At 44.7% G+C, this 26,915-nt stretch overlaps 1 protein-coding gene across 1 annotated transcript in view; it reads right to left on the bottom strand.

Annotated features, from left to right (window-relative positions):
• spata20 (spermatogenesis associated 20) overlaps positions 1-26,915 on the bottom strand; it is a 70,454-nt gene that overhangs the window by 25,726 nt on the left and 17,813 nt on the right. The window contains 3 exon segments of the mRNA XM_046356895.1: positions 11,477-11,557; positions 16,289-16,488; positions 19,112-19,320. Coding sequence (XP_046212851.1) covers positions 11,477-11,557; positions 16,289-16,488; positions 19,112-19,320 — 490 coding nt within the window.

Here is a 26,915-nt window from a genome sequence, read left to right as displayed (position 1 = left end):
CGGTGTCCTGTTACGTTCTCTCTCTTCTCTTGTGCGGCATCATTCTACTCATGGCTTTATCCGGTGCTGCATAACATTCTCTCTACATGTTCATCTGTACGGGTTATTGCTGGTCCTGGTGGTGATCCTCATGGTCGATCTCTATGCTGTGATCTCCTACGTGTTCCCATTACCCCATTGAACTGAGATATCGCCAAGGTACATGTTTAAACATGTGAAATAAATGAGCATTATAACATTTTCTTTCCAAACAAATGACTGCTAAACAGCAGCAGACTACCTCACGATAAAGATAATAGAATGGCATTGTGTGTGTGTGTGTGTGTGTGTGTGTGTGTGTGTGTGTGTGTGTGTGTGTGTGTGTGTGTGTGTGTGTGTGTGTGTGTGTGTGTGTGTGTGTGTGTGTGTGTGTGTGTGTGTGTGTGTGTGTGTGTGTGTGTGTGTGTGTGTGTGTGTGTGTGTGTGTGTGCGTAAGTGTCAGTGGTCGCAAAGTATAGATTGCCTCGGTCTTTCCTCAGTGGCATTAGGGCATGTTGTTAGACAGTGGCTAGAGAGGACGCCGTAATGAGAGAAACATCACATACTGGAAGAAATAATACGCTACTGAAAACATTAGGATATTCATCCTACAGGATGAATCACTTTTCATTTTCTGCTCCCCATTAAATAAGAGAGGCAATGCAAAACCACCACCTGTCATCCTTCCTCAATTGCACATGCCGACCCTCGTGACGCTGGCTGCCGACAGTTTTCTTCCTACCTGATTAAAGAGATAAAGTCCAGACAGGCTCGACTTATTTTAGGAAACTCTCTGAATGGACAGAGATAATTAGCGAACTCATACATGCGCACCCACCCACCTAAAAGGACCCATTAATCAAAGCCGCCTGCAGCGCATCTTGCTCAAATCACATTTCTCCTTTCTCAGGAAAAAAAAGGGGGGAAAAGTATTAAAAACCTCGTCTCTGCTTCAAATCCTTTCTATAGGACATCAACAACTAGTCGACACTATAGGATAATGCCAAATCAATGTAGCCCATCACATAAATTGACAAGGAAAGTGGAGGGGACATATGGAGACAGCTGTGATATAGGCCTAGGCTACTGTATATGAAGATGAAATTGACAACCATTAGAGAATAGAAACACATGCACGCAGCCTGTCCATATTCTGCTGTTGACACATTTTTGTGAACCAACGGATGGTAATGTTGACACCAGGCCTACATTTTAATCTGTGCAATCACTTATTGACAAGGGTAGCCTAAAACTCTGGCGGATATTTCACCGCTCCCTCCTTGTAATTGATGCATCTCCTCTGGCAACTCACCTATATATAGCCTATGCTATATATGGACTCATTCAAGGGTTTTTCTTAATTTTTTACTATTTTCTACATCGTAGAACAATAACAAAGACATCAAAACATACGGGAAAAAAGTGTTAAATAAGTCTAAACATATTTTATACTTGAGATTCTTCAAACTAGTCACCCTTTGCCTTGATGACACGTCGGCACCAACGATGTTAGGATGAAACAGTCAGAGATCACCAAGCGCCACATAGCTTCTGCGTGCAAATCAGCTAGAAAGATGTGTCGGCATCGAGTAATCGTCTCTGGCCCCCTCCCAGTTAGGGGGAGTGATGAGCTCTACAGCAGAGTCTCACAACTCAATCGCTGGTTGAAAACTGTTTTCTGCCTCTCCCAAAAGATAGAATTTGTAGATAATTGGCCCTCTTTCTGGGACTCACCCACAAACAGGACCAAGCCTGGCCTGCTGAGGAGTGACGGACTCCATCCTAGCTGGAGGGGTGCTCTCATCTTATCTACCAACATAGACAGGGCTCTAACTCCTCTAGCTCCACAATGAAATAGGGTGCAGGCCAGGCAGCAGGCTGTTAGCCAGCCTGCCAGCATAGTGGAGTCTGCCACTAGCACAGTCAGTGTAGTCAGCTCAGCTATCACCATTGAGACCGTGTCTGTGCCTCGACCTAGGTTGGGCAAAACTAAACATGGCGGTGTTCGCCTTAGCAATCTCACTAGAATAAAGACCACCTCCATTCCAGTCATTACTGAAAGAGATCATGATACCTCACATCTCAAAATAGGGCTACCTAATGTTAGATCCCTTACTTCAAAGGCAATTATAGTCAATGAACTAATCACTGATCATAATCTTGATGTGATTGGCCTGACTGAAACATGGCTTAAGCCTGATGAATTTACTGTTTTAAATGAGGCCTCACCTCCTGGCTACACTAGTGACCATATCCCCCGTGCATCCCGCAAAGGCGGAGGTGTTGCTAACATTTACGATAGAAAATTTCAATTTACAAAAAAAAAAATGACGTTTTCGTCTTTTGAGATTCTAGTCATGAAATCTATGCAGCCTACTCAATCACTTTTTATAGCTACTGTTTACAGGCCTCCTGGGCCATATACAGCGTTTCTCACTGAGTTCCCTGAATTCCTATCGGACCTTGTAGTCATAGCAGATAATATTCTAATCTTTGGTGACTTTAATATTCACATGGAAAAGTCCACAGACCCACTCCAAAAGGCTTTCGGAGCCATCATCGACTCAGTGGGTTTTGTCCAACATGTCTCTGGATCCACTCACTGTCACAGTCATACGCTGGACCTAGTTTTGTCCCATGGAATAAATGTTGTGGATCTTAATGTTTTTCCTCATAATCCTGGACTATCGGACCACCATTTTATTACGTTTGCAACAAATAATCTGCTCAGACCCCAACCAAGGACCATCAAAAGTCGTGCTATAAATTCACAGACAACACAAAGATTCCTTGATGCCCTTCCAGACTCCCTCTGCCTACCCAAGGACGCCAGAGGACAAAAATCAGTTAACTGAGGATCTCAATTTAATCTTGCGCAATACCCTAGATGCAGTTGCACCCCTAAAAACTAAAAACATTTCTCATAAGAAACTAGCTCCCTGGTACACAGAAAATACCCGAGCTCTGAAGCAAGCTTCCAGAAAATTGGAACGGAAATGGCGCCACACCAAACTGGAAGTCTTCCGACTAGCTTGGAAAGACGGTACCGTGCAGTACCGAAGAGCCCTTACTGCTGCTCGATCATCCTATTTTTCTAACTTAATTGAGGAAAATAAGAACAATCCGAAATTCCTTTTTGATACTGTCGCAAAGCTAACTAAAAAGCAGCATTCCCCAAGAGAGGATGACTTTCACTTTAGCAGTGATAAATTCATGAACTTCTTTGAGGAAAATATTATGATTATTAGAAAGCAAATTACGGACTCCTCTTTAAACCTGCGTATTCCTCCAAACCTCAGTTGTCCTGAGTCTGCACAACTCTGCCAGGACCTAGGATCAAGAGAGACGCTCAAGTGTTTTAGTACTATATCTCTTGACACAATGATGAAAATAATCATGGCCTCTAAACCTTCAAGCTGCATACTGGACCCTATTCCAACTAAACTACTGAAAGAGCTGCTTCCTGTGCTTGGCCCTCCTATGTTGAACATAATAAATGGCTCTCTATCCACTGGATGTGTACCAAACTCACTAAAAGTGGCAGTAATAAAGCCTCTGTTGAAAAAGCCAAACCTTGACCCAGAAAATATTTTTTTTAACTATCGGCCTATATCGAATCTTCCATTCCTCTCAAAAATTTTAGAGAAGGCTGTTGCACAGCAACTCACTGCTTTCCTGAAGACAAACAATGTATACGAAATGCTTCAGTCTGGTTTTAGACCCCATCATAGCACTGAGACGGCACTTGTGAAGGTGGTAAATGACATTTTAATGGCATCGGACCGAGGCTCTGCATCTGTCCTCGTGCTCCTAGACCTTAGTGCTGCTTTTGATACCATCGATCACCACATTCTTTTGGAGAGATTGGAAACCCAAATTGGTCTACACGGACATGTTCTGGCCTGGTTTAGATCTTATCTGTCGGAAAGATATCAGTTTGTCTCTGTGAATGGTTTGTCCTCTGACAAATCAACTGTACATTTCGGTGTTACTCAAGGTTCCGTTTTAGGACCACTATTGTTTTCACTATATATTTTACCTCTTGGGGATGTCATTCGAAAACATAATGTTAACTTTCACTGCTATGCGGATGACACACAGCTGTACATTTCAATGAAACATGGTGAAGCGCCAAAATTGCCCTCGCTAGAAGCATGTGTTTCAGACATAAGGAAGTGGATGGCTGCAAACTTTCTACTATTAAACTCGGACAAAACAGAGATGCTTGTTCTAGGTCCCAAGAAACAAAGAGATCTTCTGTTGAATCTGACAATTAATCTTAATGGTTGTACAGTCGTCTCAAATAAAACTGTGAAGGACCTCGGTGTTACTCTGGACCCTGATCTCTCTTTTGAAGAACATATCAAGACCATTTCGAGGACAGCTTTTTTCCATCTACGTAATATTGCAAAAATCAGAAACTTTCTGTCCAAAAATGATGCAGAAAAATTAATCCATGCTTTTGTCACTTCTAGGTTAGACTACTGCAATGAGCTACTTTCCGGCTACCCGGATAAAGCACTAAATAAACTTCAGTTAGTGCTAAATACGGCTGCTAGAATCCTGACTAGAACCAAAAAATTTGATCATATTACTCCAGTGCTAGCCTCTCTACACTGGCTTCCTGTCAAAGCAAGGGCTGATTTTAAGGTTTTACTGCTAACCTACAAAGCATTACATGGGCTTGCTCCTACCTATCTCTCTGATTTGGTCCTGCCGTACATACCTACACGTACGCTACGGTCACAAGACGCAGGCCTCCTAATTGTCCCTAGAATTTCTAAGCAAACAGCTGGAGGCAGGGCTTTCTGCTATAGAGCTCCATTTTTATGGAACGGCCTGCCTACCCATGTCAGAGAAAGCAAACTCGGTCTCAACCTTTAAGTCTTTACTGAAGACTCATCTCTTCAGTGGGTCATGTGATTGAGTGTAGTCTGGCCCAGGAGTGGGAAGGTGAACGGAAAGGCTCTGGAGCAACGAACCGCCCTTGCTGTCTCTGCCTGGCCGGTTCCCCTCTTTCCACTGGGATTCTCTGCCTCTAACCCTATTACAGGGGCTGAGTCACTGGCTTACTGGGGCTCTCTCATGCCGTCCCTGCAGGGGGTGCGTCACCTGAGTGGGTTGATTCACTGTTGTGGTCATCCTGTCTGGGTTGGCGCCCCCCCCCCCCCCCCCCCCCCCCACTTGGGCTGTGCCGTGCCGGAGATCTTTGTGGGCTATACTCAGCCTTGTCTCAGGATGGTAAGTTGGTGGTTGAAGATATCCCTCTAGTGGTGTGGGGGCTGTGCTTTGGCAAAGTGGGTGGGGTTATATCCTTCCTGTTTGGCCCTGTCCAGGGGTGTCCTCGGATGGGGCCACAGTGTCTCCTGTCCCCTCCTGTCTCAGCCTCCAGTATTTATGCTGCAGTAGTTTGTGTCGGGGGGCTAGGGTCAGTTTGTTGTATCTGGAGTACTTCTCCTGTCCTATTCGGTGTCCTGTGTGAATCTAAGTGTGCGTTCTCTAATTCTCTCCTTCTTTCTTTCTCTCTCTCGGAGGACCTGAGCCCTAGGACCATGCCCCAGGACTACCTGACATGATGACTCCTTGCTGTCCCCAGTCCACCTGGCCATGCTGCTGCTCCAGTTTCAACTGTTCTGTCTTACTATTATTCGACCATGCTGGTCATTAATGAACATTTGAACATCTTGGCCATGTTCTGTTATAATCTCCACCCGGCACAGCCAGAAGAGGACGGGCCACCCCACATATGCTCTCTCTAATTCTCTCTTTCTTTCTCTCTCTCGGAGGACCTGAGCCCTAGGACCGTGCCCCAGGACTACCTGACATGATGACTCCTTGCTGTCCCCGGTCCACCTGACTGTACTGCTGCTCCAGTTTCAACTGTTCTGCCTTGTTATTATTCGACCATGCTGGTCATTTATGAACATTTGAACATCTTGGCCACGTTCTGTTATAATCTCCACCCGGCACAGCCAGAAGAGGACTGGCCACCCCACATAGCCTGGTTCCTCTCTAGGTTTCTTCCTAGGTTTTGGCCTTTATAGGGAGTTTTTCCTAGCCACCGTGCTTCTACACCTGCATTGCTTAATGTTTGGGGTTTTAAGCTGGGTTTCTGTACAGCACTTTGAGATATCAGCTGATGTACGAAGGGCTATATAAATACATTTGATTTGATTTGATAACAGCTTGGCATTCTCTCAACTAGTTTCACCTGGAATGCTTCAACAACAGTCTTAAAGGAGTTCCCACATATGCTGAGCACTTGTTGGCTTTTCCTTCACTCTGCGGTCCAACTCATCCCAAACCATATCAATAGGGTTGAGGTCAGGAAGATTGTGGAGGCCAGGTCATCGGATGCAGCACCATCACTCTCCTTCTATGTCAAATAACCTTTACACAGCCTGGAGGTGTGACCTGGGTCATTGTCCTGTTGAAAAACAAATGATAGTCCCACTAAGAGCAAACCCGATGGGATGGTGTATCGCTGCAGAATGCTGTGGTAGCCATGCTGGTTAAGTGTGCCTTGAATTCTAAATAAATCACAGACAGTGTCACCAGAAATACACCCCCACAACATCACACCTCCTCCTCCATTATTCACGGTGGGAACCACACATGCGGAGATCATCCGTTCACCTACTCTGCGTCTCACAAAGACACGGCGGTTGGAACCAAAAATCTCAAATCTGGACTCATCAGACCAAAGGACCGATTTCCAGAGGTCTAATGTCCATTGCTTGTGTTTCTTTGCCTAAGCAAACCAAGTAGTTGTTTCTTTGCAACAATTCGACCATGAAGGCCTGATTCACGCAGTCTCCTCTGAACAGTTGATGTATCTATTAGTTGAACTCTGTGAAGCATTTATTTGGGCTGCAATCTGAGGTGCAGTTAACTCTAATGAACTTATCCTCTGCAGAAGAGGTAACTCTGGGTCTTCCTTTCCTGTGGCGGTCCTCATGAAAGCCAGTTTCATCATAACGCTTGATGTTTATTGTGCACTTAAAAGAAAATTTCAAAGTTCTTGAAATTTTACAGATTGACTGACATGTCTTAAAGTAATGATGGACTGTCATTTTCTTTGCATATTTGAGCTGTTCTTGCCATAATATGGACTTGGTATTTTATCAAATAGGGCTATCTTCTGTATAGCACCCCTACCTTGTCACAACACAACGGGTTGACTCAAATGCATTGAGGAAAGACATTCCACAAATTAACATGGCACACCTGTTAATTGAAATGCATTCCAGGTGACTACCTCATGAAGCTGGTTGAGAGAATGCCAAGAGTGTGCAAAGCTGTCATCAAGGCAAAGAATATAACATCTATTTTGATTTGTTTAACACTTTCTTGGTTACTACATGATTCCATATGTGTTATTTCATAGTTTATGTCTTCACTATTATTTCTACAATGCAGAAAATAGTCAAAATAAAGAAAAACCGTTGAATGAATAGTTGTGTTTGACTGGTTCTGTAGTTTGAAACCTAGAACTTTTCGTGGAGAGAAGCGTCGATCGATCCACTTGTTTGCTGAACAGATATAAAATAGGCGACAGTGTTGGCAATGAACTGTCGTGGAAGTTTGAAAGGTGAGAGCGACCTGAAGCTATGGTATGATGTGATCACACTGGATAAATGGATACATTGCTGCATTGCAAAAAAACAGGCAGAGAGAATTTCATAAATTTATTCATTCACACAACGAACCCACAGACCTGTCGGTGGCAGTGCGTGGACTGTCGGTGGCAGTGCGTGGACTGTCGGTGGCAGTGCGTGGACTGTCGGTGGCAGTAGGTAGACTGTCGGTGGCAGTGCGTGGACTGTCGGTGGCAGTGCGTGGACTGTCGGTGGCAGTGCGTGGACTGTCGGTGGCAGTGCGTGGACTGTCGGTGGCAGTGCGTGGACTGTCAGTGGCAGTGTGGACTGTCAGTGGCAATGCGTGAACTGTCAGTGGCAGTGCGTGGACTGTCAGTGGCAGTGCGTGGACTGTCAGTGGCAATGCGTGGACTGCCAGTGGTAATGCGTGGACTGTCAGTGGTAGTGCGTGGACTGTCAGTGGTAGTGCGTGGACTGTCAGTGGTAGTGCGTGGACTGTCAGTGGTAGTGCGTGGACTGTCAGTGGTAGTGCGTGGACTGTCAGTGGTAGTGCGTGGACTGTCAGTGGTAGTGCGTGGACTGTCAGTGGTAGTGCGTGGACTGTCAGTGGTAGTGCGTGGACTGTCAGTGGTAGTGCGTGGACTGTCAGTGGTAGTGCGTGGACTGTCAGTGGTAGTGCGTGGACTGTCAGTGGTAGTGCGTGGACTGTCAGTGGCAGTGCGTGGACTGTCAGTGGCAGTGCGTGGACTGTCAGTGGCAGTGCGTGGACTGTCAGTGGTAGTGCGTGGACTGTCGGTGGTAGTGCGTGGACTGTCGGTGGCAGTGCGTGGACTGTCGGTGGCAGTGTGTGGACTGTCAGTGGCAGTGTGTGGACTGTCAGTGGCAGTGCGTGGACTGTCAGTGGTAGTGCGTGGACTGTCAGTGGTAGTGCGTGGACTGTCAGTGGTAGTGCGTGGACTGTCAGTGGTAGTGCGTGGACTGTCAGTGGTAGTGCGTGGACTGTCAGTGGCAGTGTGTGGACTGTCAGTGGTAGGCTATACCCTGTATTTTCTGCAGCATTAAAAAGATTCTGCTGATGTTTCCAGTCATATAAAATGTAATAGGCTAGAAATTACATATAATGTGTTTATACAGACGTAAGGCCAAAGTTTTGCTGGGCAAAGAAAGGAGATGAAACGTTTCTCTATTTGCCATTAAAGGCATTGGAATTGTTCCATGCATCTCTCTCACATAGTAGGGTAGGCTACATACACAATAAATCAATATTTTGCTAAGTTTTATATAGGACTATATACAGTTACTTCACACAAATATTTTCATTAATTAAGTGCCTGGGTTTGTAGCCATGAAAAATGAAAAACGCAGACTGTGCCGCAATAATCTCTGTCGGAGCCCACGGGTCCTGCGGTGTTGCATCCCTCTACCCCTGTGCAATGGCCAAGTTACCTCACAGCTACCCCCAGTGAAAAATTCCTGATTGCCGCCGCTGAGCAGGACTGTGGTTCTAAGAGTCAGGCTGAACGATTGGCTCATTGGTGATGGTGTGTTAAGACAAAAAATACTCAGCTATCGAACATCCCCAAATGAGCCTTTTTCTATATCCGTGCTGAGGTGGCGTGATCACCTCAGCATTGACAGGACAGAGAAACCTGACATGCTCACATGCGAACAAAAGAAAAGACAACAAAGAAATGAATAAAACTCATAATGACATGAGATGAATAAAGATAGGAGCGAGGACTGAAATAGGTGCTGGAGGCCTATTCATTTCTGAGACTGGTAGGCTACTGTTTATATGGGCAAGAGCTCCACAATACTTTTGAGCTAATATTCTATATGAGGACAATGAGCTCAGTAGAAAATTTGAGGTGCTGGTTGGCTACTCAGCTCCGGTGACCTCCTGCCCAAGTCAAACACAGGATATAAATGATAAAGCTATGTCACGGGCAATTGATACATTGAAAGGGGGATACATCTGGGGAAGAAAATAAAGGGCCTCATTGCCAAAAACCCAGAAGTATCCATTTTACAAAAAGGAGGGTTGCTGAAAAAACTATTCACACAAGGAAACAACTAGGTCTATTTTAGAAATAGGCCTACAGCTATACAGTAGCCTAGTGGTGGCTGGCTGACAGGGGTGGAAAAAGTACCCAACTGTCATACTTAAGTAAAAGTAAAGATACCTTAATAGAAAATGACTCAAGTAAAAGTAAGTCACCCAGTAAAATTCTACTTGAGTAAAAGTCTAAAAGTATTTGGTTTAAAATATACTTAAGTATCAAAAGTTTAAATCAATTCAAATTCCTTATATCACCAGCGCTTGCTGCAAATCAACTAGCCTCATCTTTAAAAAAAAGACAAAAAAATTAATACAGAATGTACATGTAGCTCTGAAGCTAACATCAGTTCACTAACGTTACTCTAGAACTTTATTTGCGATAGCAAACCATAACGCAAAATGTGCTAATTTCAAAGCTGATTGTTTTTCCCTTGCCGAGACGAACCGCCCAAGCCCAACTGTCTGACTGCGCGAGTGGAGACAGGAGACAGCGCATATTTTTTTCTAAAAGAAGACAATAGACTACTTAAATGAAAATGTTGTTGATCAGTAGGCCTAAATGGTCCCAAATGAAAAGGGAAACAGATTGTCATCTGCAGCCCCAAAGACCACTGGAATCAGCCAAAACGATCTCAACATCTCAATGGATGAACACACTCCTATTGAAGATGCATCCACCTGTATTGTGAGTAGGCCTAGGCTACATCTTGATTTACCCAGTCTATGAAGAGATTGACCATTCAAATAAATTATAACCATTATGTTGTTATGTAGTTAAATTGTTAAAGACAAAGTCAAATTGATTGTATGGTTGTATAATGTATTTGTTACTGCATACATGGTTGTCTCTGGGAAAAAGTCTAAAAATGTTCAAATTGAATTCTATTTATTATTGTCATAACATATCGGTCTCTTTGACCTCCAAAAATTGTTATCGGACGTGAAAAAAACTCAAATCGGTCGTCCTCTAAATCAGTAGTTTCATTAGGATTAATTTAGGCCTTAATAATCACTTGCGATACAGCGAGGCCACTGTGCCTGACATTTAAACAACACGAGGTTAGCCAACACCCCAGGCACTGTCACAACCAGCCCTGCTGTGTGTGTGTGTGTGTGTGTGTGTGTGTGTGTGTGTGTGTGTGTGTGTGTGTGTGTGTGTGTGTGTGTGTGTGTGTGTGTGTGTGTGTGTGTGTGTGTGTGTGTGTGTGTGTGTGTGTGTGTGTGTGTGTGTGTGTGTGTGTGTGTGTGTGTGTGTGTGTGTGTGTGTGTGTGTGTGTGTGTGTGTGTTTGAGACCATGTGAGAGTATGAAAGCGTGTGTGGTGTGTGAGAGAGATGAATTTGACAACCTGACCTTTTGGTATGATTGCTGTAACACTCATTATGAGACAAACTTAAGGACAAGAGGATGTGTCACTCCAAAATAACTTAGAAATAATTTAAATAAGCAATAAAGCCCAAGGGGGTGTGGTATATGGCAAATATACACAACGTTTATATTGCACAACGTGGACTGCTTGGATACAGTCCATATACCACAAAACCCCAAGGTGCCTTATTACTATTTAAACAGGTTACCACCGTAATTAGAACAGTAAACAAGCTATTTTGTGTCATACCCGTAGTATATTGTTTGATATACCACATCTTTCAGCAATTCAGCATCCAGGGCTTGAACGTCCCAGTTTATAAGTAACAACTAACTAGAAATAACTAATTTAGAGAGAGGTTGGTCAGGATGTACTGTATTGGTGGATTGCTGCTAAAAACGGCCTAATAATGGATTTAGCCCTTAATTCTTACCTTGTGTGGAAGGAACAGAGAGTTGACTGTTGCTAGCAGACTGGAGGTGTCCGGTGCATCCCTCTGACCACAGATTACTATCTAGAGAGGAGGGAAGAAAGAGAGAGAGAGAGAGAGAGAGAGAGAGAGAGAGAGAGAGAGAGAGAGAGAGAGAGAGAGAGAGAGAGAGAGAGAGAGAGAGAGAGAGAGAGAGAGAGAGAGAGAGAGAGAGAGAGAGAGAGAGAGAGAGAGAGAGAGAGAGAGAGAGAGAGAGAAAGAGGGGAGGGGGAAGAGAGAGAGAAGGAAGAGAGAGAGAGAGAGAGAGAGAGAGAGAGAGAGAGAGAGAGAGAGAGAGAGAGAGAGAGAGACAGAGAGAGAGAGAGAGAGAGGGAGGGGGGAGGGAAGAGAGAGGGAAGAGAGAGAGGGAGAGAGAGGTTCAGGATAAACCAAATTACAACACAGTCAACACATAACTATATATTTTTTTATTTCACCTTTATTTAACCAGGTAGGCTAGTTGAGAACAAGTTCTCATTTGCAACTGCGACCTGGCCAAGATAAAGCATAGCAGTGTGAACAGACAACACAGAGTTACACATGGAGTAAACAATTAACAAGTCAATAACACAGTAGAAAAAAAGGGGAGTCAATATACAATGTGTGCAAAAGGCATGAGGAGGTAGGCGAATAATTACAATATTGCAGATTAACACTGGAGTGATAAATGATCAGATGATCATGTACAGGTAGAGATAAAGAGCAGGTGTGCCAAAGAGCAGAAAAGTAAATAAATAAAAACTGCGGGGATGAGGTAGGTGAAAATGGGTGGGCTATTTACCAATAGATTATGTACAGCTGCAGCGATCGGTTAGCTGCTCAGATAGCTGATGTTTGAAGTTGGTGAGGGAGATAAAAGTCTCCAACTTCAGCGATTTTTGCAATTCGTTCCAGTCACAGGCAGCAGAGTACTGGAACGAAAGGCGGCCGAATGAGGTGTTGGCTTTAGGGATGATCAGTGAGATACACCTGCTGGAGCGCGTGCTACGGATGGGTGTTGCCATCGTGACCAGTGAACTGAGATAAGGCGGAGCTTTACCTAGCATGGCCTTGTAGATGACCTGGAGCCAGTGGGTCTGGCGACGAATATGTAGCGAGGGCCAGCCGACTAGAGCATACAAGTCGCAGTGGTGGGTAGCATAAGGTGCTTTAGTGACAAAACGGATGGCACTGTGATAAACTGCATCCAGTTTGCTGAGTAGAGTGTTGGAAGCGATTTTGTAGATGACATCGCTGAAGTCGAGGATCGGTAGGATAGTCAGTTTTACTAGGGTAAGCTTAGCAGCGTGAGTGAAGGAGGCTTTGTTGCGGAATAGAAAGCCGACTCTTGATTTGATTTTCGATTGGAGATGTTTGATATGGGTCTGGAAGGAGAGTTTGCAGTCTAGCCAGACACCTAGGTAGTTATAGGTGTCCACATATTCAAGGTCGGAACCATCCAGTGTGGTGATGCTAGTCGGGCATGCGGGTGCAGGCAGCGATCGGTTGAAAAGCATGCATTTGGTTTTACTAGCGTTTAAGAGCAGTTGGAGGCCACGGAAGGAGTGTTGTATGGCATTGAAGCTCGTTTGGAGGTTAGATAGCACAGTGTCCAATGACGGGCCGAAAGTATATAGAATGGTGTCGTCTGCGTAGAGGTGGATCAGGGAATCGCCCGCAGCAAGACCAACATCATTGATATATACAGAGAAAAGAGTCGGCCCGAGAATTGAACCCTGTGGCAACCCATAGAGACTGCCAGAGGACCGGACAGCATGCCCTCCGATTTGACACACTGAACTCTGTCTGCAAAGTAATTGGTGAACCAGGCAAGGCAGTCATCCGAAAAACAGAGGCTACTGAGTCTGCCCTTAAGAATCTGGTGATTGACAGAGTCTAAAGCCTTGGCAAGGTCGATGAAGACGGCTGCACAGTACTGTCTTTTATCGATGGCGGTTATGATGTCGTTTAGTACCTTGAGTGTGGCTGAGGTGCACCCGTGACCGGCTCGGAAACCAGATTGCATAGCGGAGAAGGTACGGTGGGATTCGAGATGGTCAGTGACCTGTTTGTTGACTTGGCTTTCGAAGACCTTAGATAGGCAGGGCAGAATGGATATAGGTCTGTAACAGTTTGGGTCCAGGGTGTCTCCCCCTTTGAAGAGGGGGATGACTGCAGCAGCTTTCCAATCCTTGGGGATCTCAGACGATATGAAAGAGAGGTTGAACAGGCTGGTAATAGGGGTTGCGACAATGGCGGCGGATAGTTTCAGAAATAGAGGGTCCAGATTGTCACGCCCAGCTGATTTATACGGGTCCAGGTTTTGCAGCTCTTTCAGAACATCTGTTATCTGGATTTGGGTAAAGGAGAACCTGGAGAGGCTTGGGCGAGGAGCTGCGGGGGGGGGGGGGGGGGGTAGGAGCTGTTGGCCGAGGTAGGAGTGGCCAGGCGGAAGGCATGGCCAGCCGTTGAGAAATGCTTGTTGAAGTTTTCGATAATCATGGATTTGTCGGTGGTGACCGTGTTCCCTAGCCTCAGTGCAGTGGGCAGCTGGGAGGAGGTGCTCTTGTTCTCCATGGACTTCACAGTGTCCCAGAAGTTTTTGGAGTTGGAGCTACAGGATGCAAACTTCTGCCTGAAGAAGCTGGCCTTAGCTTTCCTGACTGACTGCGTGTATTGGTTCATGACTTCCCTGAACAGTTGCATATCGCGGGGACTGTTCGATGCTATTGCAGTCCGCCACAGGATGTTTTTGTGCTGGTCGAGGGCAGTCAGGTCTGGAGTGAACCAAGGGCTGTATCTGTTCTTAGTTCTGCATTTTTTGAACGGAGCATGCTTATCTAAAATGGTGAGGAAGTTACTCTTAAAGAATGACCAGGCATCCTCAACTGACGGGATGAGGTCAATGTCCTTCCAGGATACCCGGGCCAGGTCGATTAGAAAGGCCTGCTCACAGAAGTGTTTTAGGGAGCGTTTGACAGTGATGAGGGGTGGTCGTTTGACTGCGGCACCGTAGCGGATACAGGCAATGAGGCAGTGGTCGCTGAGATCCTGGTTGAAGACAGCGGAGGTGTATTTGGAGGGCCAGTTGGTGAGGATGACGTCTATGAGGGTGCCCTTGCTTACAGAGTTAGGGTTGTACCTGGTGGGTTCCTTGATGATTTGTGTGAGATTGAGGGCATCTAGCTTAGATTGTAGGACTGCCGGGGTGTTAAGCATATCCCAGTTTAGGTCACCTAACAGAACAAACTCTGAAGCTAGATGGGGGGCGATCAATTCACAAATGGTGTCCAGGGCACAGCTGGGAGCTGAGGGGGGTCGGTAGCAGGCGGCAACAGTGAGAGAATTATTTCTGGAGATAATTTTCAGAATTAGTAGTTCGAATTCCAGGTATGGACCTGGAAAGTATGACATTACTTTGCAGGCTATCTCTGCAGTAGCCTGCAACTCCTCCCCCTTTGGCAGTTCTATCTTGACGGAAGATGTTATAGTTGGGTATGGAAATCTCTGAATTTTTGGTGGCCTTCCTGAGCCAGGATTCAGACACGGCAAGGATATCAGGGTTATCAGAGTGTGCTAAAGCAGTGAGTAAAACAAACTTCGGGAGGAGGCTTCTGATGTTGACATGCATGAAACCAAGGCTTTTTCGATCACAGAAGTCAACAAATGAGGGTGCCTGGGGACATGCAGGGCCTGGGTTTACCTCCACATCACCCGCGGAACAGAGAAGGAGTAGTATGAGGGTGCGGCTAAAGGCTATCAAAACTGGTCGCCTAGAGCGTTGGGGACAGAGAATAAGAGGAGCAGGTTTCTGGGCATGGTAGAATATATTCAGGGCATAATGCGCAGACAGGGGTATGGTGGGGTGCGGGTACGGCGGAGGTAAGCCACATATTGCTTATTGGGAAACACAAATACAAGCACAAAGCAAAATGCAGTGCTATCTGGCCCTAAATCGACTCTACTGTACACCGTGGCTAAATATTTGACCATGGTTACTATCAAAACCTTAGAAAAACCTTGACAAAGTACAGCCTTGCCATTGAGAAGGGTAGACACAGGAAAACCTGGCTCCCTGTAGAGGAAAGGCTGTGCAACCACTGCACAACAGCAGAACCTGAGACAGAGCTGCATTTCCTGACAAAATGTAAAAAATATAAAACAATTAGAGAGTGTAATTTTCCCAAATGTGAAACCCTTATTCAAGGTCATCCAATGAGAACATTAAAGGGAGAAGGAATGAATGAATGATGAAGAAAATATACTAAGACAGAGAAAGACTGAGCGACCGAGCAATAGAGAGGTATAGGACAGAGAGGATTAGAAGAGAGAGAGAGAGAGAGAGAGAGAGAGAGAGAGAGAGAGAGAGAGAGAGAGAGAGAGAGAGAGAGAGAGAGAGAGAGAGAGAGAGAGAAAAAGAGAGAGGCAAGAGCTAGAGGTCAGAGTGGTGGTTGTAGCAGTAACGAGAGAGGAGAAGTTGTGTTCGGGGCTCGGCTAACCTTGTCTGATCCCTAGCTTGTTATCATCAGCCCCCTATCTGACTTATATACACACACACACACACAGCTTGTTATCTCCACCCCCTCGGTGACTTCTCCTCCGCAGGTGAAATATGATGGACAGAACACTTCCAATGTTCTTGCCTTCTTTTCTTTCTCTCCCTAAATGTTTTTTCATCTCCTTTGTTAGCACAAATATCCAGCCGTATGGTAAAAGTTCAGTTTGCTCCACTCCAAACTATGCAACTTTTGAGTTGGTGTGCGTGTGTGTTTGTGTGGACCGTACAGTTTGTGTTACCTGTTTGAGTGTGTAGTGGTTAGCCATCAGGCCCCTGACCATCTCTGGCAGGGCTATGGGGACTCTGGTCAGCCGGTCAGAGAAGGCAGCCAGTAGCTGTTGTGAACGCTGTGACCAGTCCTTACGACCAGTGTAGTGGGACAGACGCAGTAGGTTCAAGGCAGACACAGAGTTCGCACTGGGCTCCGCACCATCCTGGTCTGAGAGAAACAGAAAGATGTAAAAGACACTCATTTCATATGTTGGGTGAAAGATCAAAAAGTGTGTACTGTTTTGTATTCAGACTCAGAGCCAACTTCAACTTTTTCAAATGAAACAGATCTTTGACAAGTGACTCCTGCAGTAAGAGAAAAAGCTCCTCTACATACATTTGCTGGGGAGAACATTTGTTCTGATTATGCCTGAGCGTGCCTGTATGTGTGCGTGCGTATGCATGTGCATCAATGTGTGTCAGATGTGACTTGAAATGACTGACAGGTGACCTCGTGACTCAGTCATGTTAAGTGATTGGTGTTTATCTCCTTTTGGTGGCCAATGAGATCACAGCGCTGCTCTTCCCATTAGTGATGGGCGGGGACAAAAAAAATTATTGATAGTTACATATCAGGATAATATTTTTTATGATACATCGTATCAACAATATTGCAATATCATTTTTGCAGTAGTTTGCTGTACCAGCACCAGCTTGTTTTCTAGCTTCTTTCTAAATATGGAGCCAATGTTTTCAGCACTTTTATTTCCATGACTGATACAGTATAGAATCGCAACACATATCGTGTCGGCAACCTCAGTTTTTTCATAATACCGTATCATGTGGTCCCTTGCAATTCCCAGCCTTACTTCTCATGACCTCTGACCTCACGCTACACAGCTAACTCTTAGCAGTCTACCAACACATGAGTGTGCGTGAATGTCTGTCTGTGTGTGTGTGTGTGGGGGGGGGGGTTGATGGGTGATGACTAACACAAGCCATCCGCTTTTGATTCAGACAGACAGATAGGAGATGGCTTCTGACAAACACACACACACACACACACACACACACACACACACACACACACACACACACACACACACACACACACACACACACACACACACACACACACACACACACACACACACACACACACACACACACACACACACACACACACACACACACACACACACACACACACACACGCGTGCACATGCGAGAGGCTATAGTCCACTAAATAATTGTATACATTTACTGTGATTCCAAAGGCATGAGGCCTATGCACACAGTCATGCATAACCACATAGGGTTCACTAAATCGTTTTTCATATCTCTCCTCACCCTGAGCCCCATGGCAGAAATCATACCCACACGGAACAGTGGATTGAGATGAAACACACACACACACAGCAAAGAGTGGTGGAACGGGGTGAGACACACACAGCTTTGGGTCGGGAATGTAAAATACACAGTGGCACAGGACTGTAGGGCAATCCATCTTCCTGTGACAGAAACACACACACACACACACACACACACACACACACACACACACACACACACACACACACACACACACACACACACACACACACACACACACACACACACACACACACACACACACACACACACACACACACACACACACACACACACACACACACACACACACACAGAGGTGTAGCATCACTAATGGAGCTGAATTCAACACATTGCGAGCAACATAATGGCCCCGTCAATCCTCAGAGATGAGAAAAGGCCTTGCACGTCTGGTCTAATCACACACACAGGCACCACACATGACACACATGCATTTCAAATGTGGAGTCGCGCACACACACAGGCACACCAACACAAGTCAGTTTTAATCTGTCAACGGGCTAAAACAAAAATATTTATCATCTTTTTAGCTTTATCTTTCCATTTGACTTTTTATCCCTACCTTGGTATGTGTTGTCAGAGCCATTTGCGTTTGTGTTTGTGCAAGTGTTTGTGCTATTGTCAGCCTGTCTGTCTGTCTGCTTGTGTGCATGTGCACTTGTTTTCCTACCTAAGTACCTCGATGTCCTTACAATTCACCGAATGTCCTGACAAGGTAGAAAAACGAGAATTTTTTTGAAAAGTCAGGACTTTTTCATGTCCTGAATTTGTTCAAATGCTATTTAAAAAAAATAAAAAAATAATAATTTATTTTAAGCTATAAGTGGCGCACAATTGGCCCAGCGTCATCCGGGTTAGGGGAGGGTTTGGCCGGCTGGGATGTCCTTGTCCCATCACTCTCTAGCAACTCCTTGTGGCGGGGCGGGCGCATGCACGTTGACTTCCGACGCCAGTTGTACGGTGTTTCGTCCGACACATTGGCGCAGCCGGCTTCCGGGTTAAAAGAGAAGTGTGTCGAGAAGCAGTGCGGTTTGGCAGGGTCGTGTTTTGGAGGACGCATGGCTCTCGACCTTCGGCTCTCCCGAGTCCATACGGGAGTTGCAGCGATGGGACAAGGCTGTAACTACCAATTGGATATCACGAAATTGGAAAGGGGAAAAAAAGGCTAAAAAGTAACCTCCCGCAAAGAAATTCTAAAAATTAATAAATAAAAAATGTAAAAGTCCATAAATGTTACGAAAATAAAGTTATGTGTGTTTAATTACTGGAGATTGGAGCTGTGCCATTTAGAAATAAGACCTGGTGCTCTTACAAACATTTACTTTTTTTCTCCAGGACAGAAAAACATCTCCTGGCAAACATGACATATTGATTGGGTATTGATAAATCACAGAACAATTGACATCGAAGAGCCATTCTTCATGACTTTTCTACACAACATCATTGAGAAAGAAACTCACCCTGTTTGAGTCGCAGCAGTACGGTGGGATCTGTGGGGTCGCTGCAGTAGTAGCCCCCTCCCTCTGCGTCCCAGAAGAGGAGGTCCTGTCGGTCCTGTAGCTCCTCCCCCCAGCGGAGCCACTCTGGCTGCAGCGTGGCCTCGTACAGGTCCAGCAGACCACAGATAACATACGCATAGTCGTCCAGGAAACCAGCAATGGGTGACACGCTGAGAGACAAAAGGAGAGATACAGTGCATTCGGAAAGTATTCAGACCCTTTGCTCCTCGAAATTGAGTTTAGGTGCATCCTGTTTCTACAACTTGAATGGAGTCCACCTTTGGTCAATTCAAATGACTGGACATGATGTGGAAAGGCACACACACTTGTCTATATAAGTTGGCCTCCATTATTCTTAAATGGAAAAAGTTTGGCCAAACTGAGCAATCGGGGGAGAAAAGCCTTGGTCAGGGAGGTGACAATGGTCACTCAGACAGAGCTCAAGAGTCCCCTGTCGGGATGGGAGAACTTTCCAGAAGGACAACCATCTCTGCACTTCACCAATCAGGCCTTTATGGTAGAGTGACCAGATGGAAGCCACTCCTCAGTAAAAGGCACATGACAGCCGTTTGGAGTTTGCCAACATGCACCTAAATGACTCTCAGACCATGAGAAACAGGATTCTCTGGTCTGATGAAAACAAGATTGAACTCTTTGGCCTGAATGCCAAATGTCATGTCTGGAGGAAACCAGGCACCCTCCCTACGGTGAAGCATGTTGGCGGTAGCATCATGCTGTGGGGATGCATTTCAGCAGCAGGGACTGGGATTCTAGTCAGGATCGAGGGAGATGAACTGAACAAAGTACAGCGAGATTAGTGATGAAAACCTGCTCCAGAGCACACAGGACCTCAGACTGGGCCTAAGGTTCACCTTCCAACAGGACAACGACCCTAAGCACACAGCCAAGACAACGCAGTACTGGCTTCGGGACAAGTCTCTGAAAGCAATTGAGTGGCCCAGCCAGAGCCCAGACTAGATCCTGATCTCTGGAGAGACCTGAAAATAGCTGCGCAGCAACGCTCCCATCCAACCTGACAGAGCTTGAGAGGATCTGCAGAGAAGAATTGGAGAAACTCCCCAAATACAGGTGTGCCAAGCTTGTAGTGTCATACCCATGAATACTCAAGGCTTTAATCGCTGCCAAAGGTGTTTCAACAAAGTACTGAGTAAAGGGTCTGAATATTTATGTAAATGTGATCTATCCGTTTTTTAAATTTGTATAAATGTGCAAACATTTCTAAAAACCTGTTTTTGCTTTGTCATTATGTGGTATTGTGTGTAGATTGTTGAGGAAAAATAATTTAAATAATTTGTAGAAAGTTGCAACATAACAAAATATGAAAAATGTGAAGGGGTCTGAATACTTTCTGAATGCACTGGATGAATCAAAGAGAGCAACTGTTCGGAGACTCACAGCTACATACCAAATGGAAACCCTATTTTCTATGTAGTGACCTCTACTTTTGACCAGAGCAATTTGGGATGCACCGGTAACAGACTGTCATCTACTCCATGTGTGAAGGTAAGGTAGATAGAGGAAGAGGAAATGGAGAGATGGTGAAATTAAATGGGGTGAGAGAGCGAGAGCGGGATTAATGAAAAAGGAGACGGGTGATGTGGAGAAAGGTAGAGGAGGGGGGGGGACTGACAGGGAGACACACGTCACATTTACAAATAGTAGCTAGCTAGAAATTGAGCAAAAATGAGTTTTTCAAAGAAAAGGAAAATAGACAATGAATGTAGGGTGTTCCAGCAATAGTGGACATCAAAATATGTATTTATTGAGATATCAGGGAAAGCTGTGTGCTTAGTGTGCAAAGAGAGCATCGCTGTCCCGACACTTCCAGACAAAGCATGCAGAGAAGCTGAGGGTGAATTCGATAAAGAATGTTTAATTCACTCCGTAGCTATACTTTGCCCCGACAAGAAAGAGCTGTTTGAAAATGTTTCCCTGTCAAGACGAACAGTGACCCGGCATGTTGAGGACATCGCAGAGAATATGGAACAACAGTTGAAAGACAAGGTAAAGGATTTCACCTATTTCTTCTTGGCCCTGGGTGAGAGCAATGATGCACAGTTGTTGATATTCTTACGAGGCATAACCCCAGACTTTGAAACAGAGGAGCTTGCCTCAGTGCAGTCAATGAAGAGCACAGTCACAGGGAAAGATTTATTGGAGGAGGTTAATAAGTGTATGGCAAAGCTGGGACTGCGTTTTGAAAAGTTATCTAGTGTGACCACTGATGGATGCCCAAACTTGACAGGAAAAAATGTTGGCCATTTGAAAAGGATACTAGATCAAATAGCTGAGCTAAAACCTGCATTGCATTATTCATCAGGAGGTGCTCTGTAAATGTGTTCTGAAAATGAGCCATGTTGTGGATAGTCATTAAAGCAGTAAACTTCATAAGAGAAAAATCTTTAAACCACAGGCAATTTGTCTCAGTGTTGGAAGAGACAGAGTCGGGTCATGCAAATCTCCCCTACCACACAAACGTGAGATGTCTGAGTTTGGGGAAGGTGCTTAAAAGGATGTGGGACCTGAAGTCAGATATTGCTGAATTTTGCAAATGAAAGGAAAATGTGGATTTCCCTCAACTGCTAGATTTAAAAAAATGGTTGGCTCCTTTTACCTTCACCGATGACATCAGGGCCCTCATGAATGAACTGAATTCTAAACTACAAGGGAAGGGCCTTTTTGCACATCAGATGTACAGCCTTGTCAAAGCCTTCAATGGAAAATTACTCCTCCTGACCCGCCAAGTAGAAGCCAACAATCTCACCCACCTTCTGACACTACTAGTCTGTTCCCTATCAGATGACAACAATCTCAAAATCAAATCAAATCAAATCAAATTTTATTTGTCACATACACATGGTTAGCAGATGTTAATGCGAGTGTAGCGAAATGCTTGTGCTTCTAGTTCCGACAATGCAGTGATAACCAACAAGTAATCTAACTAACAATTCCAAAACTACTGTCTTATACACAGTGTAAGGGGATAAGGAACATGTACATAAGGATATATGAATGAGTGATGGTACAGAGCAGCATACAGTAGATGGTATCGAGTACAGTATATACATATGAGATGAGTATGTAGACAAAGTAAACAAAGTGGCATAGTTAAAGTGGCTAGTGATACATGTGTTACATAAGGATGCAGTCGATGTTGTAGAGTACAGTATATACATATGTATATGAGATGAATAATGTAGGGTAAGTAACATTATATAAGGTAGCATTGTTTAAAGTGGCTAGTGATATATTTGATTTACATCATTTCCCATCAATTCCCATTATTAAATGGCTGGAGTTGGGTCAGTGTCAATGACAGTGTGTTGGCAGCAGCCACTCAATGTTAGTGGTGGCTATTTAACAGTCTGATGGCCTTGAGATAGAAGCTGTTTTTCAGTCTCTCGGTCCCAGCTTTGATGCACCTGTACTGACCTCGCCTTCTGGATGATAGCGGGGTGAACAGGCAGTGGTTCGGGTGGTTGATGTCCTTGATGATCTTTATGGCCTTCCTGTAACAACGGGTGGTGTAGGTGTCCTGGAGGGCAGGTAGTTTCGGTGATGCGTTGTGCAGTCCTCACTACCTCTGGAGAGCCTTACGGTTGAGGGCGGAGCAGTTGCCGTACCAGGCGGTGATACAGCCCGCCAGGATGCTCTCGATTGTGCATCTGTAGAAGTTTGTGAGTGCTTTTGGTGACAAGCCGAATTTCTTCAGCCTCCTGAGGTTGAATAGGCGCTGCTGCGCCTTCTTCACGACGCTGTCAGTGTGAGTGGACCAATTCAGTTTGTCTGTGATGTGTATGCCGAGGAACTTAAAACTAGCTACCCTCTCCACTACTGTTCCATCGATGTGGATAGGGGGGTGTTCCCTCTGCTGTTTCCTGAAGTCACCCACCTTCCGACACTACTAGTCTGTTCCCTATCAGATGACAACAATCTCACCCACCTTCCGACACTACTAGTCTGTTCCTTATCAGATGACAACAATCTCACCCACCTTCCGACACTACTAGTCTGTTCCTTATCAGATGACAACAATCTCACCCACCTTCTGACACTACTAATCTGTTCCTTATCAGATGACAACAATCTCACCCACCTTCTGACACTACTAGTCTGTTCCTTATCAGATGACAACAATCTCACCCACCTTCCGACACTACTAGTTTGTTCCTTATCAGATGACCACAATCTCACCCACCTTCCGACACTACTAGTCTGTTCCCTATCAGATGACAACAATCTCACCCACCTTCCGACACTACTAGTCTGTTCCTTATCAGATGACAACAATCTCACCCACCTTGCGACACTACTAGTCTGTTCCTTATCAGATGACAACAATCTCACCCACCTTCCGACACTACTAGTCTGTTCCTTATCAGATGACAACAATCTCACCCACCTTCTGACACTACTAGTCTGTTCCTTATCAGATGACAACAATCTCACCCACCTTCTGACACTACTAGTCTGTTCCTTATCAGATGACAACAATCTCACCCACCTTCCGACACTACTAGTCTGTTCCTTATCAGATGACAACAATCTCACCCACCTTCCGACACTACTAGTCTGTTCCTTATCAGATGACAACAATCTCACCCACCTTCTGACACTACTAGTCTGTTCCTTATCAGATGACAACAATCTCACCCACCTTCCGACACTACTAGTCTGTTCCTTATCAGATGACAACAATCTCACCCACCTTGCGACACTACTAGTCTGTTCCTTATCAGATGACAACAATCTCACCCACCTTCCGACACTACTAGTCTGTTCCTTATCAGATGACAACAATCTCACCCACCTTCTGACACTACTAGTCTGTTCCTTATCAGATGACAACAATCTCACCCACCTTCTGACACTACTAGTCTGTTCCTTATCAGATGACAACAATCTCACCCACCTTCTGACACTACTAGTCTGTTCCCTATCAGATGACAACAATCTCACCCACCTTCCGACACTACTAGTCTGTTCCCTATCAGATGACAACAATCTCACCCACCTTCTGACACTACTAGTCTGTTCCTTATCAGATGACCAGCGGGGAGAAGTATACGTTGCTGCTGTGTGCGTTGAACGGGGAGTTTTCTCATCGTTTTGAAGATTTCAAAGTGTTGGAAAATGACATGATGTTGGTTTCCTCTCCTTTCACCTTCAATGTGGATAACGATCCCACTGACCTGCAACTTGAGCTTATCCATCTTCAGTCTGATGCAGTGATTGGAGAACTTTTCAAAACAATGTCACTGACGAGGTTCTATGCATGTCTCGACAAACAAAACCTTCCAAAGATTAGGAGTCATGCTCAGAAGATCTTTGTGCTGTTTGGGTCAACCTACATACGTGAACAAACCTTTTCAGTAATGAAATATAACAAGTCAAGGCACATATCATCTCTTACTGACTCTCACCTCTCAGCAATCCTGCGCATATTGATGTCAGAAACTATACCTGACTTCACCGCTCTAGTCAGTGGTTCCCAAACTTGTTATAGTCCCGTACCCCTTCAAACATTCAACCTCCAGCTGCGCACCCCCTCTAGCACCAGGGTCAGCGCACTCTCAAATGCTGTTTTTTTGTCATTGTAAGCCTGACACACACACACTATACGATACATTTATTAAGCATAAGAATGAGTGTGAGTTTTTGTCACAACCCGGCTCGTGGGAAGTGACAAAGAGCTCTTATAGGACCAGGGCATAAATAATAATAATAAATCATTTTGCTTTTATTTAACCATCTTACATATAAAACCTTATTTGTTCATCGAAAATTGTGAATAACTCACTATAGTTTAATAAGAAGGGTGTGCTTGAAAGGATGCTCATAACTCTGCAATGTTGGGTTGTACTGGAGAGAGTCTCAGTCTTAAATAATTTTCCACACGTGGTCGCAAAGGGCATCAGTGTCTTAAGTGTGATCAGCAAGTACCAGAAATCTGCCAGTGGCTTTTGATTAAATTCAATTTTCACAGAACCGCTTGCTGCAATTTCGATGAGGTTCTCTTGTTCAGATATCAATAAGTGAACTGGAGGCAGGGCATGAAAGGGATAACGAATCCAGTTGTTTGTGTCATCCTGTTTCGGGAAAGTACCAGTGTAATTGTGCATCCAGCTCACCCAGGTGCTTTTGACATTGATATTGTCCGTAAGCTTGAATTCATTTGCAGACACAAAAATCATACAAATGATGCAAAGACCTTTGTGTTGTGTTTGTTAATGCAGACAGAGAAGAGCTCCAACTTCTTAATCATAGCCTCCTGCACATTGAATATAGTTGCTGAGTCCCTGTAATCCTAGATTTCGATCATTCAGGTGAGAAAAAACATCACTCAGGTCAGTCGTGTGAGAAACTCTTAATCCAGCAAGCGGTCAGATTAGTGGAAATTATAGTCAGTAAAGAAAACTTTAAGCTGATCTCACAATAAAAATATTTTAAAAACGTGTCAATACTTTGCCCCTTGATAACCAGCACACTTCTGTATGTTGTAAAAGCGTTACGTGGTCGCGGCCCATATCATTGCATAGCGCAGAAAATACACGAGAGTTCAGGGGCCTTGCTTTAACAAAGTTAAATCATTTTCCACACACAGTCTGTGCCTGTATTTAGTTTTCATGCTAGTGAGAGTGAAGAATCCACTCTCACATAGGTACGTGGTTGCAAGGGCATCAGTGTCTTAACAGCGCGATTTGTCAGGGCAGGGCACTCGGAGTACAGCCCACTCCAGAAATCTGGCAGTGGCTTCTGATTAAATTCAATTTTCACAGAACTGCTTGCTGAAATTTTGATGAGGCTCTCTTGTTCAGATATCGGTAAGTGGACTGGAGGCAGGGCATGAAAGGATAATGAATCCAGTTGTTCGTGTCATCCAATTCGGGAAAGTACCTGCGTAATTGCGCACTCAACTCACTCAGGTGCTTTGCTATATATCACATTTGACAATGTCCGTAAGCTTGAGTTCATTAGCACACAAAAAAAATCATACAATGATTGAAAGACCTGTGTGTTGTCCTTGTTAATCTCACTAGGGTAGGGGGCACTATTTCCACCTCCGGATGAAAAGCATGTCCAAAGTAAACTGCCTGTTTCTCAGGCCCAGAAGCTTGGATATGCATATTAATTGGTAGATTTGGATAGAAAACACTCTAACGTTTCCAAAACTGTTAAAATAATGTCTGAGTATAACAGAACTGATATGGCAGGCGAAAACCTGAGTAAAATCCATCCAGGAAGTGAGATATTTTTTTTATGTGGGTGCTTTTCTCTTGCCTGCTTATACAGTATGTCAATGGTTTGGACCTAGATTGCAGTTCCTATGGCTTCCACTAGATGTCAAGTCTTTAGAAATGGTTTCAGGCTTGTATTCTGAAAAATGAGGGAGTAAGACCACTCTGAGTCAGTGGATAGTGGGATGTCCCCAGAGCTGTTTTCTGCACGCGACCAAGAGCGAGCCTTTCTTGTTTTTCTTTTATATTGATGAAGCTATTGTTCGGTTGAAATATTATCGATTATTATGACTAAAAACAACCTGAAGATTGATTATAAACATGTTTCTACAAACTTTACTGATAGTATTTGGATTTTTCGTCTGCCTGTTGTGACTGCATTTGAGCCATTGGATTACTGAACAAAACGCGCCAACAAAGCTGAGGTTTTTGGATATCAAGAGGGACTTTCTTGAACAAAACAAACATTTATTATGTAACTAGGAGTCTTGGGAGTGCAAACCATA

Source organism: Oncorhynchus gorbuscha, linkage group LG07, assembly GCF_021184085.1.
Source record: "Oncorhynchus gorbuscha isolate QuinsamMale2020 ecotype Even-year linkage group LG07, OgorEven_v1.0, whole genome shotgun sequence".
Lineage (NCBI taxonomy): Eukaryota > Metazoa > Chordata > Actinopteri > Salmoniformes > Salmonidae > Oncorhynchus > Oncorhynchus gorbuscha.
The sequence above is the reverse complement of the archived record's forward strand: the minus strand, read 5'-3'. Positions and strand labels throughout refer to the sequence as shown.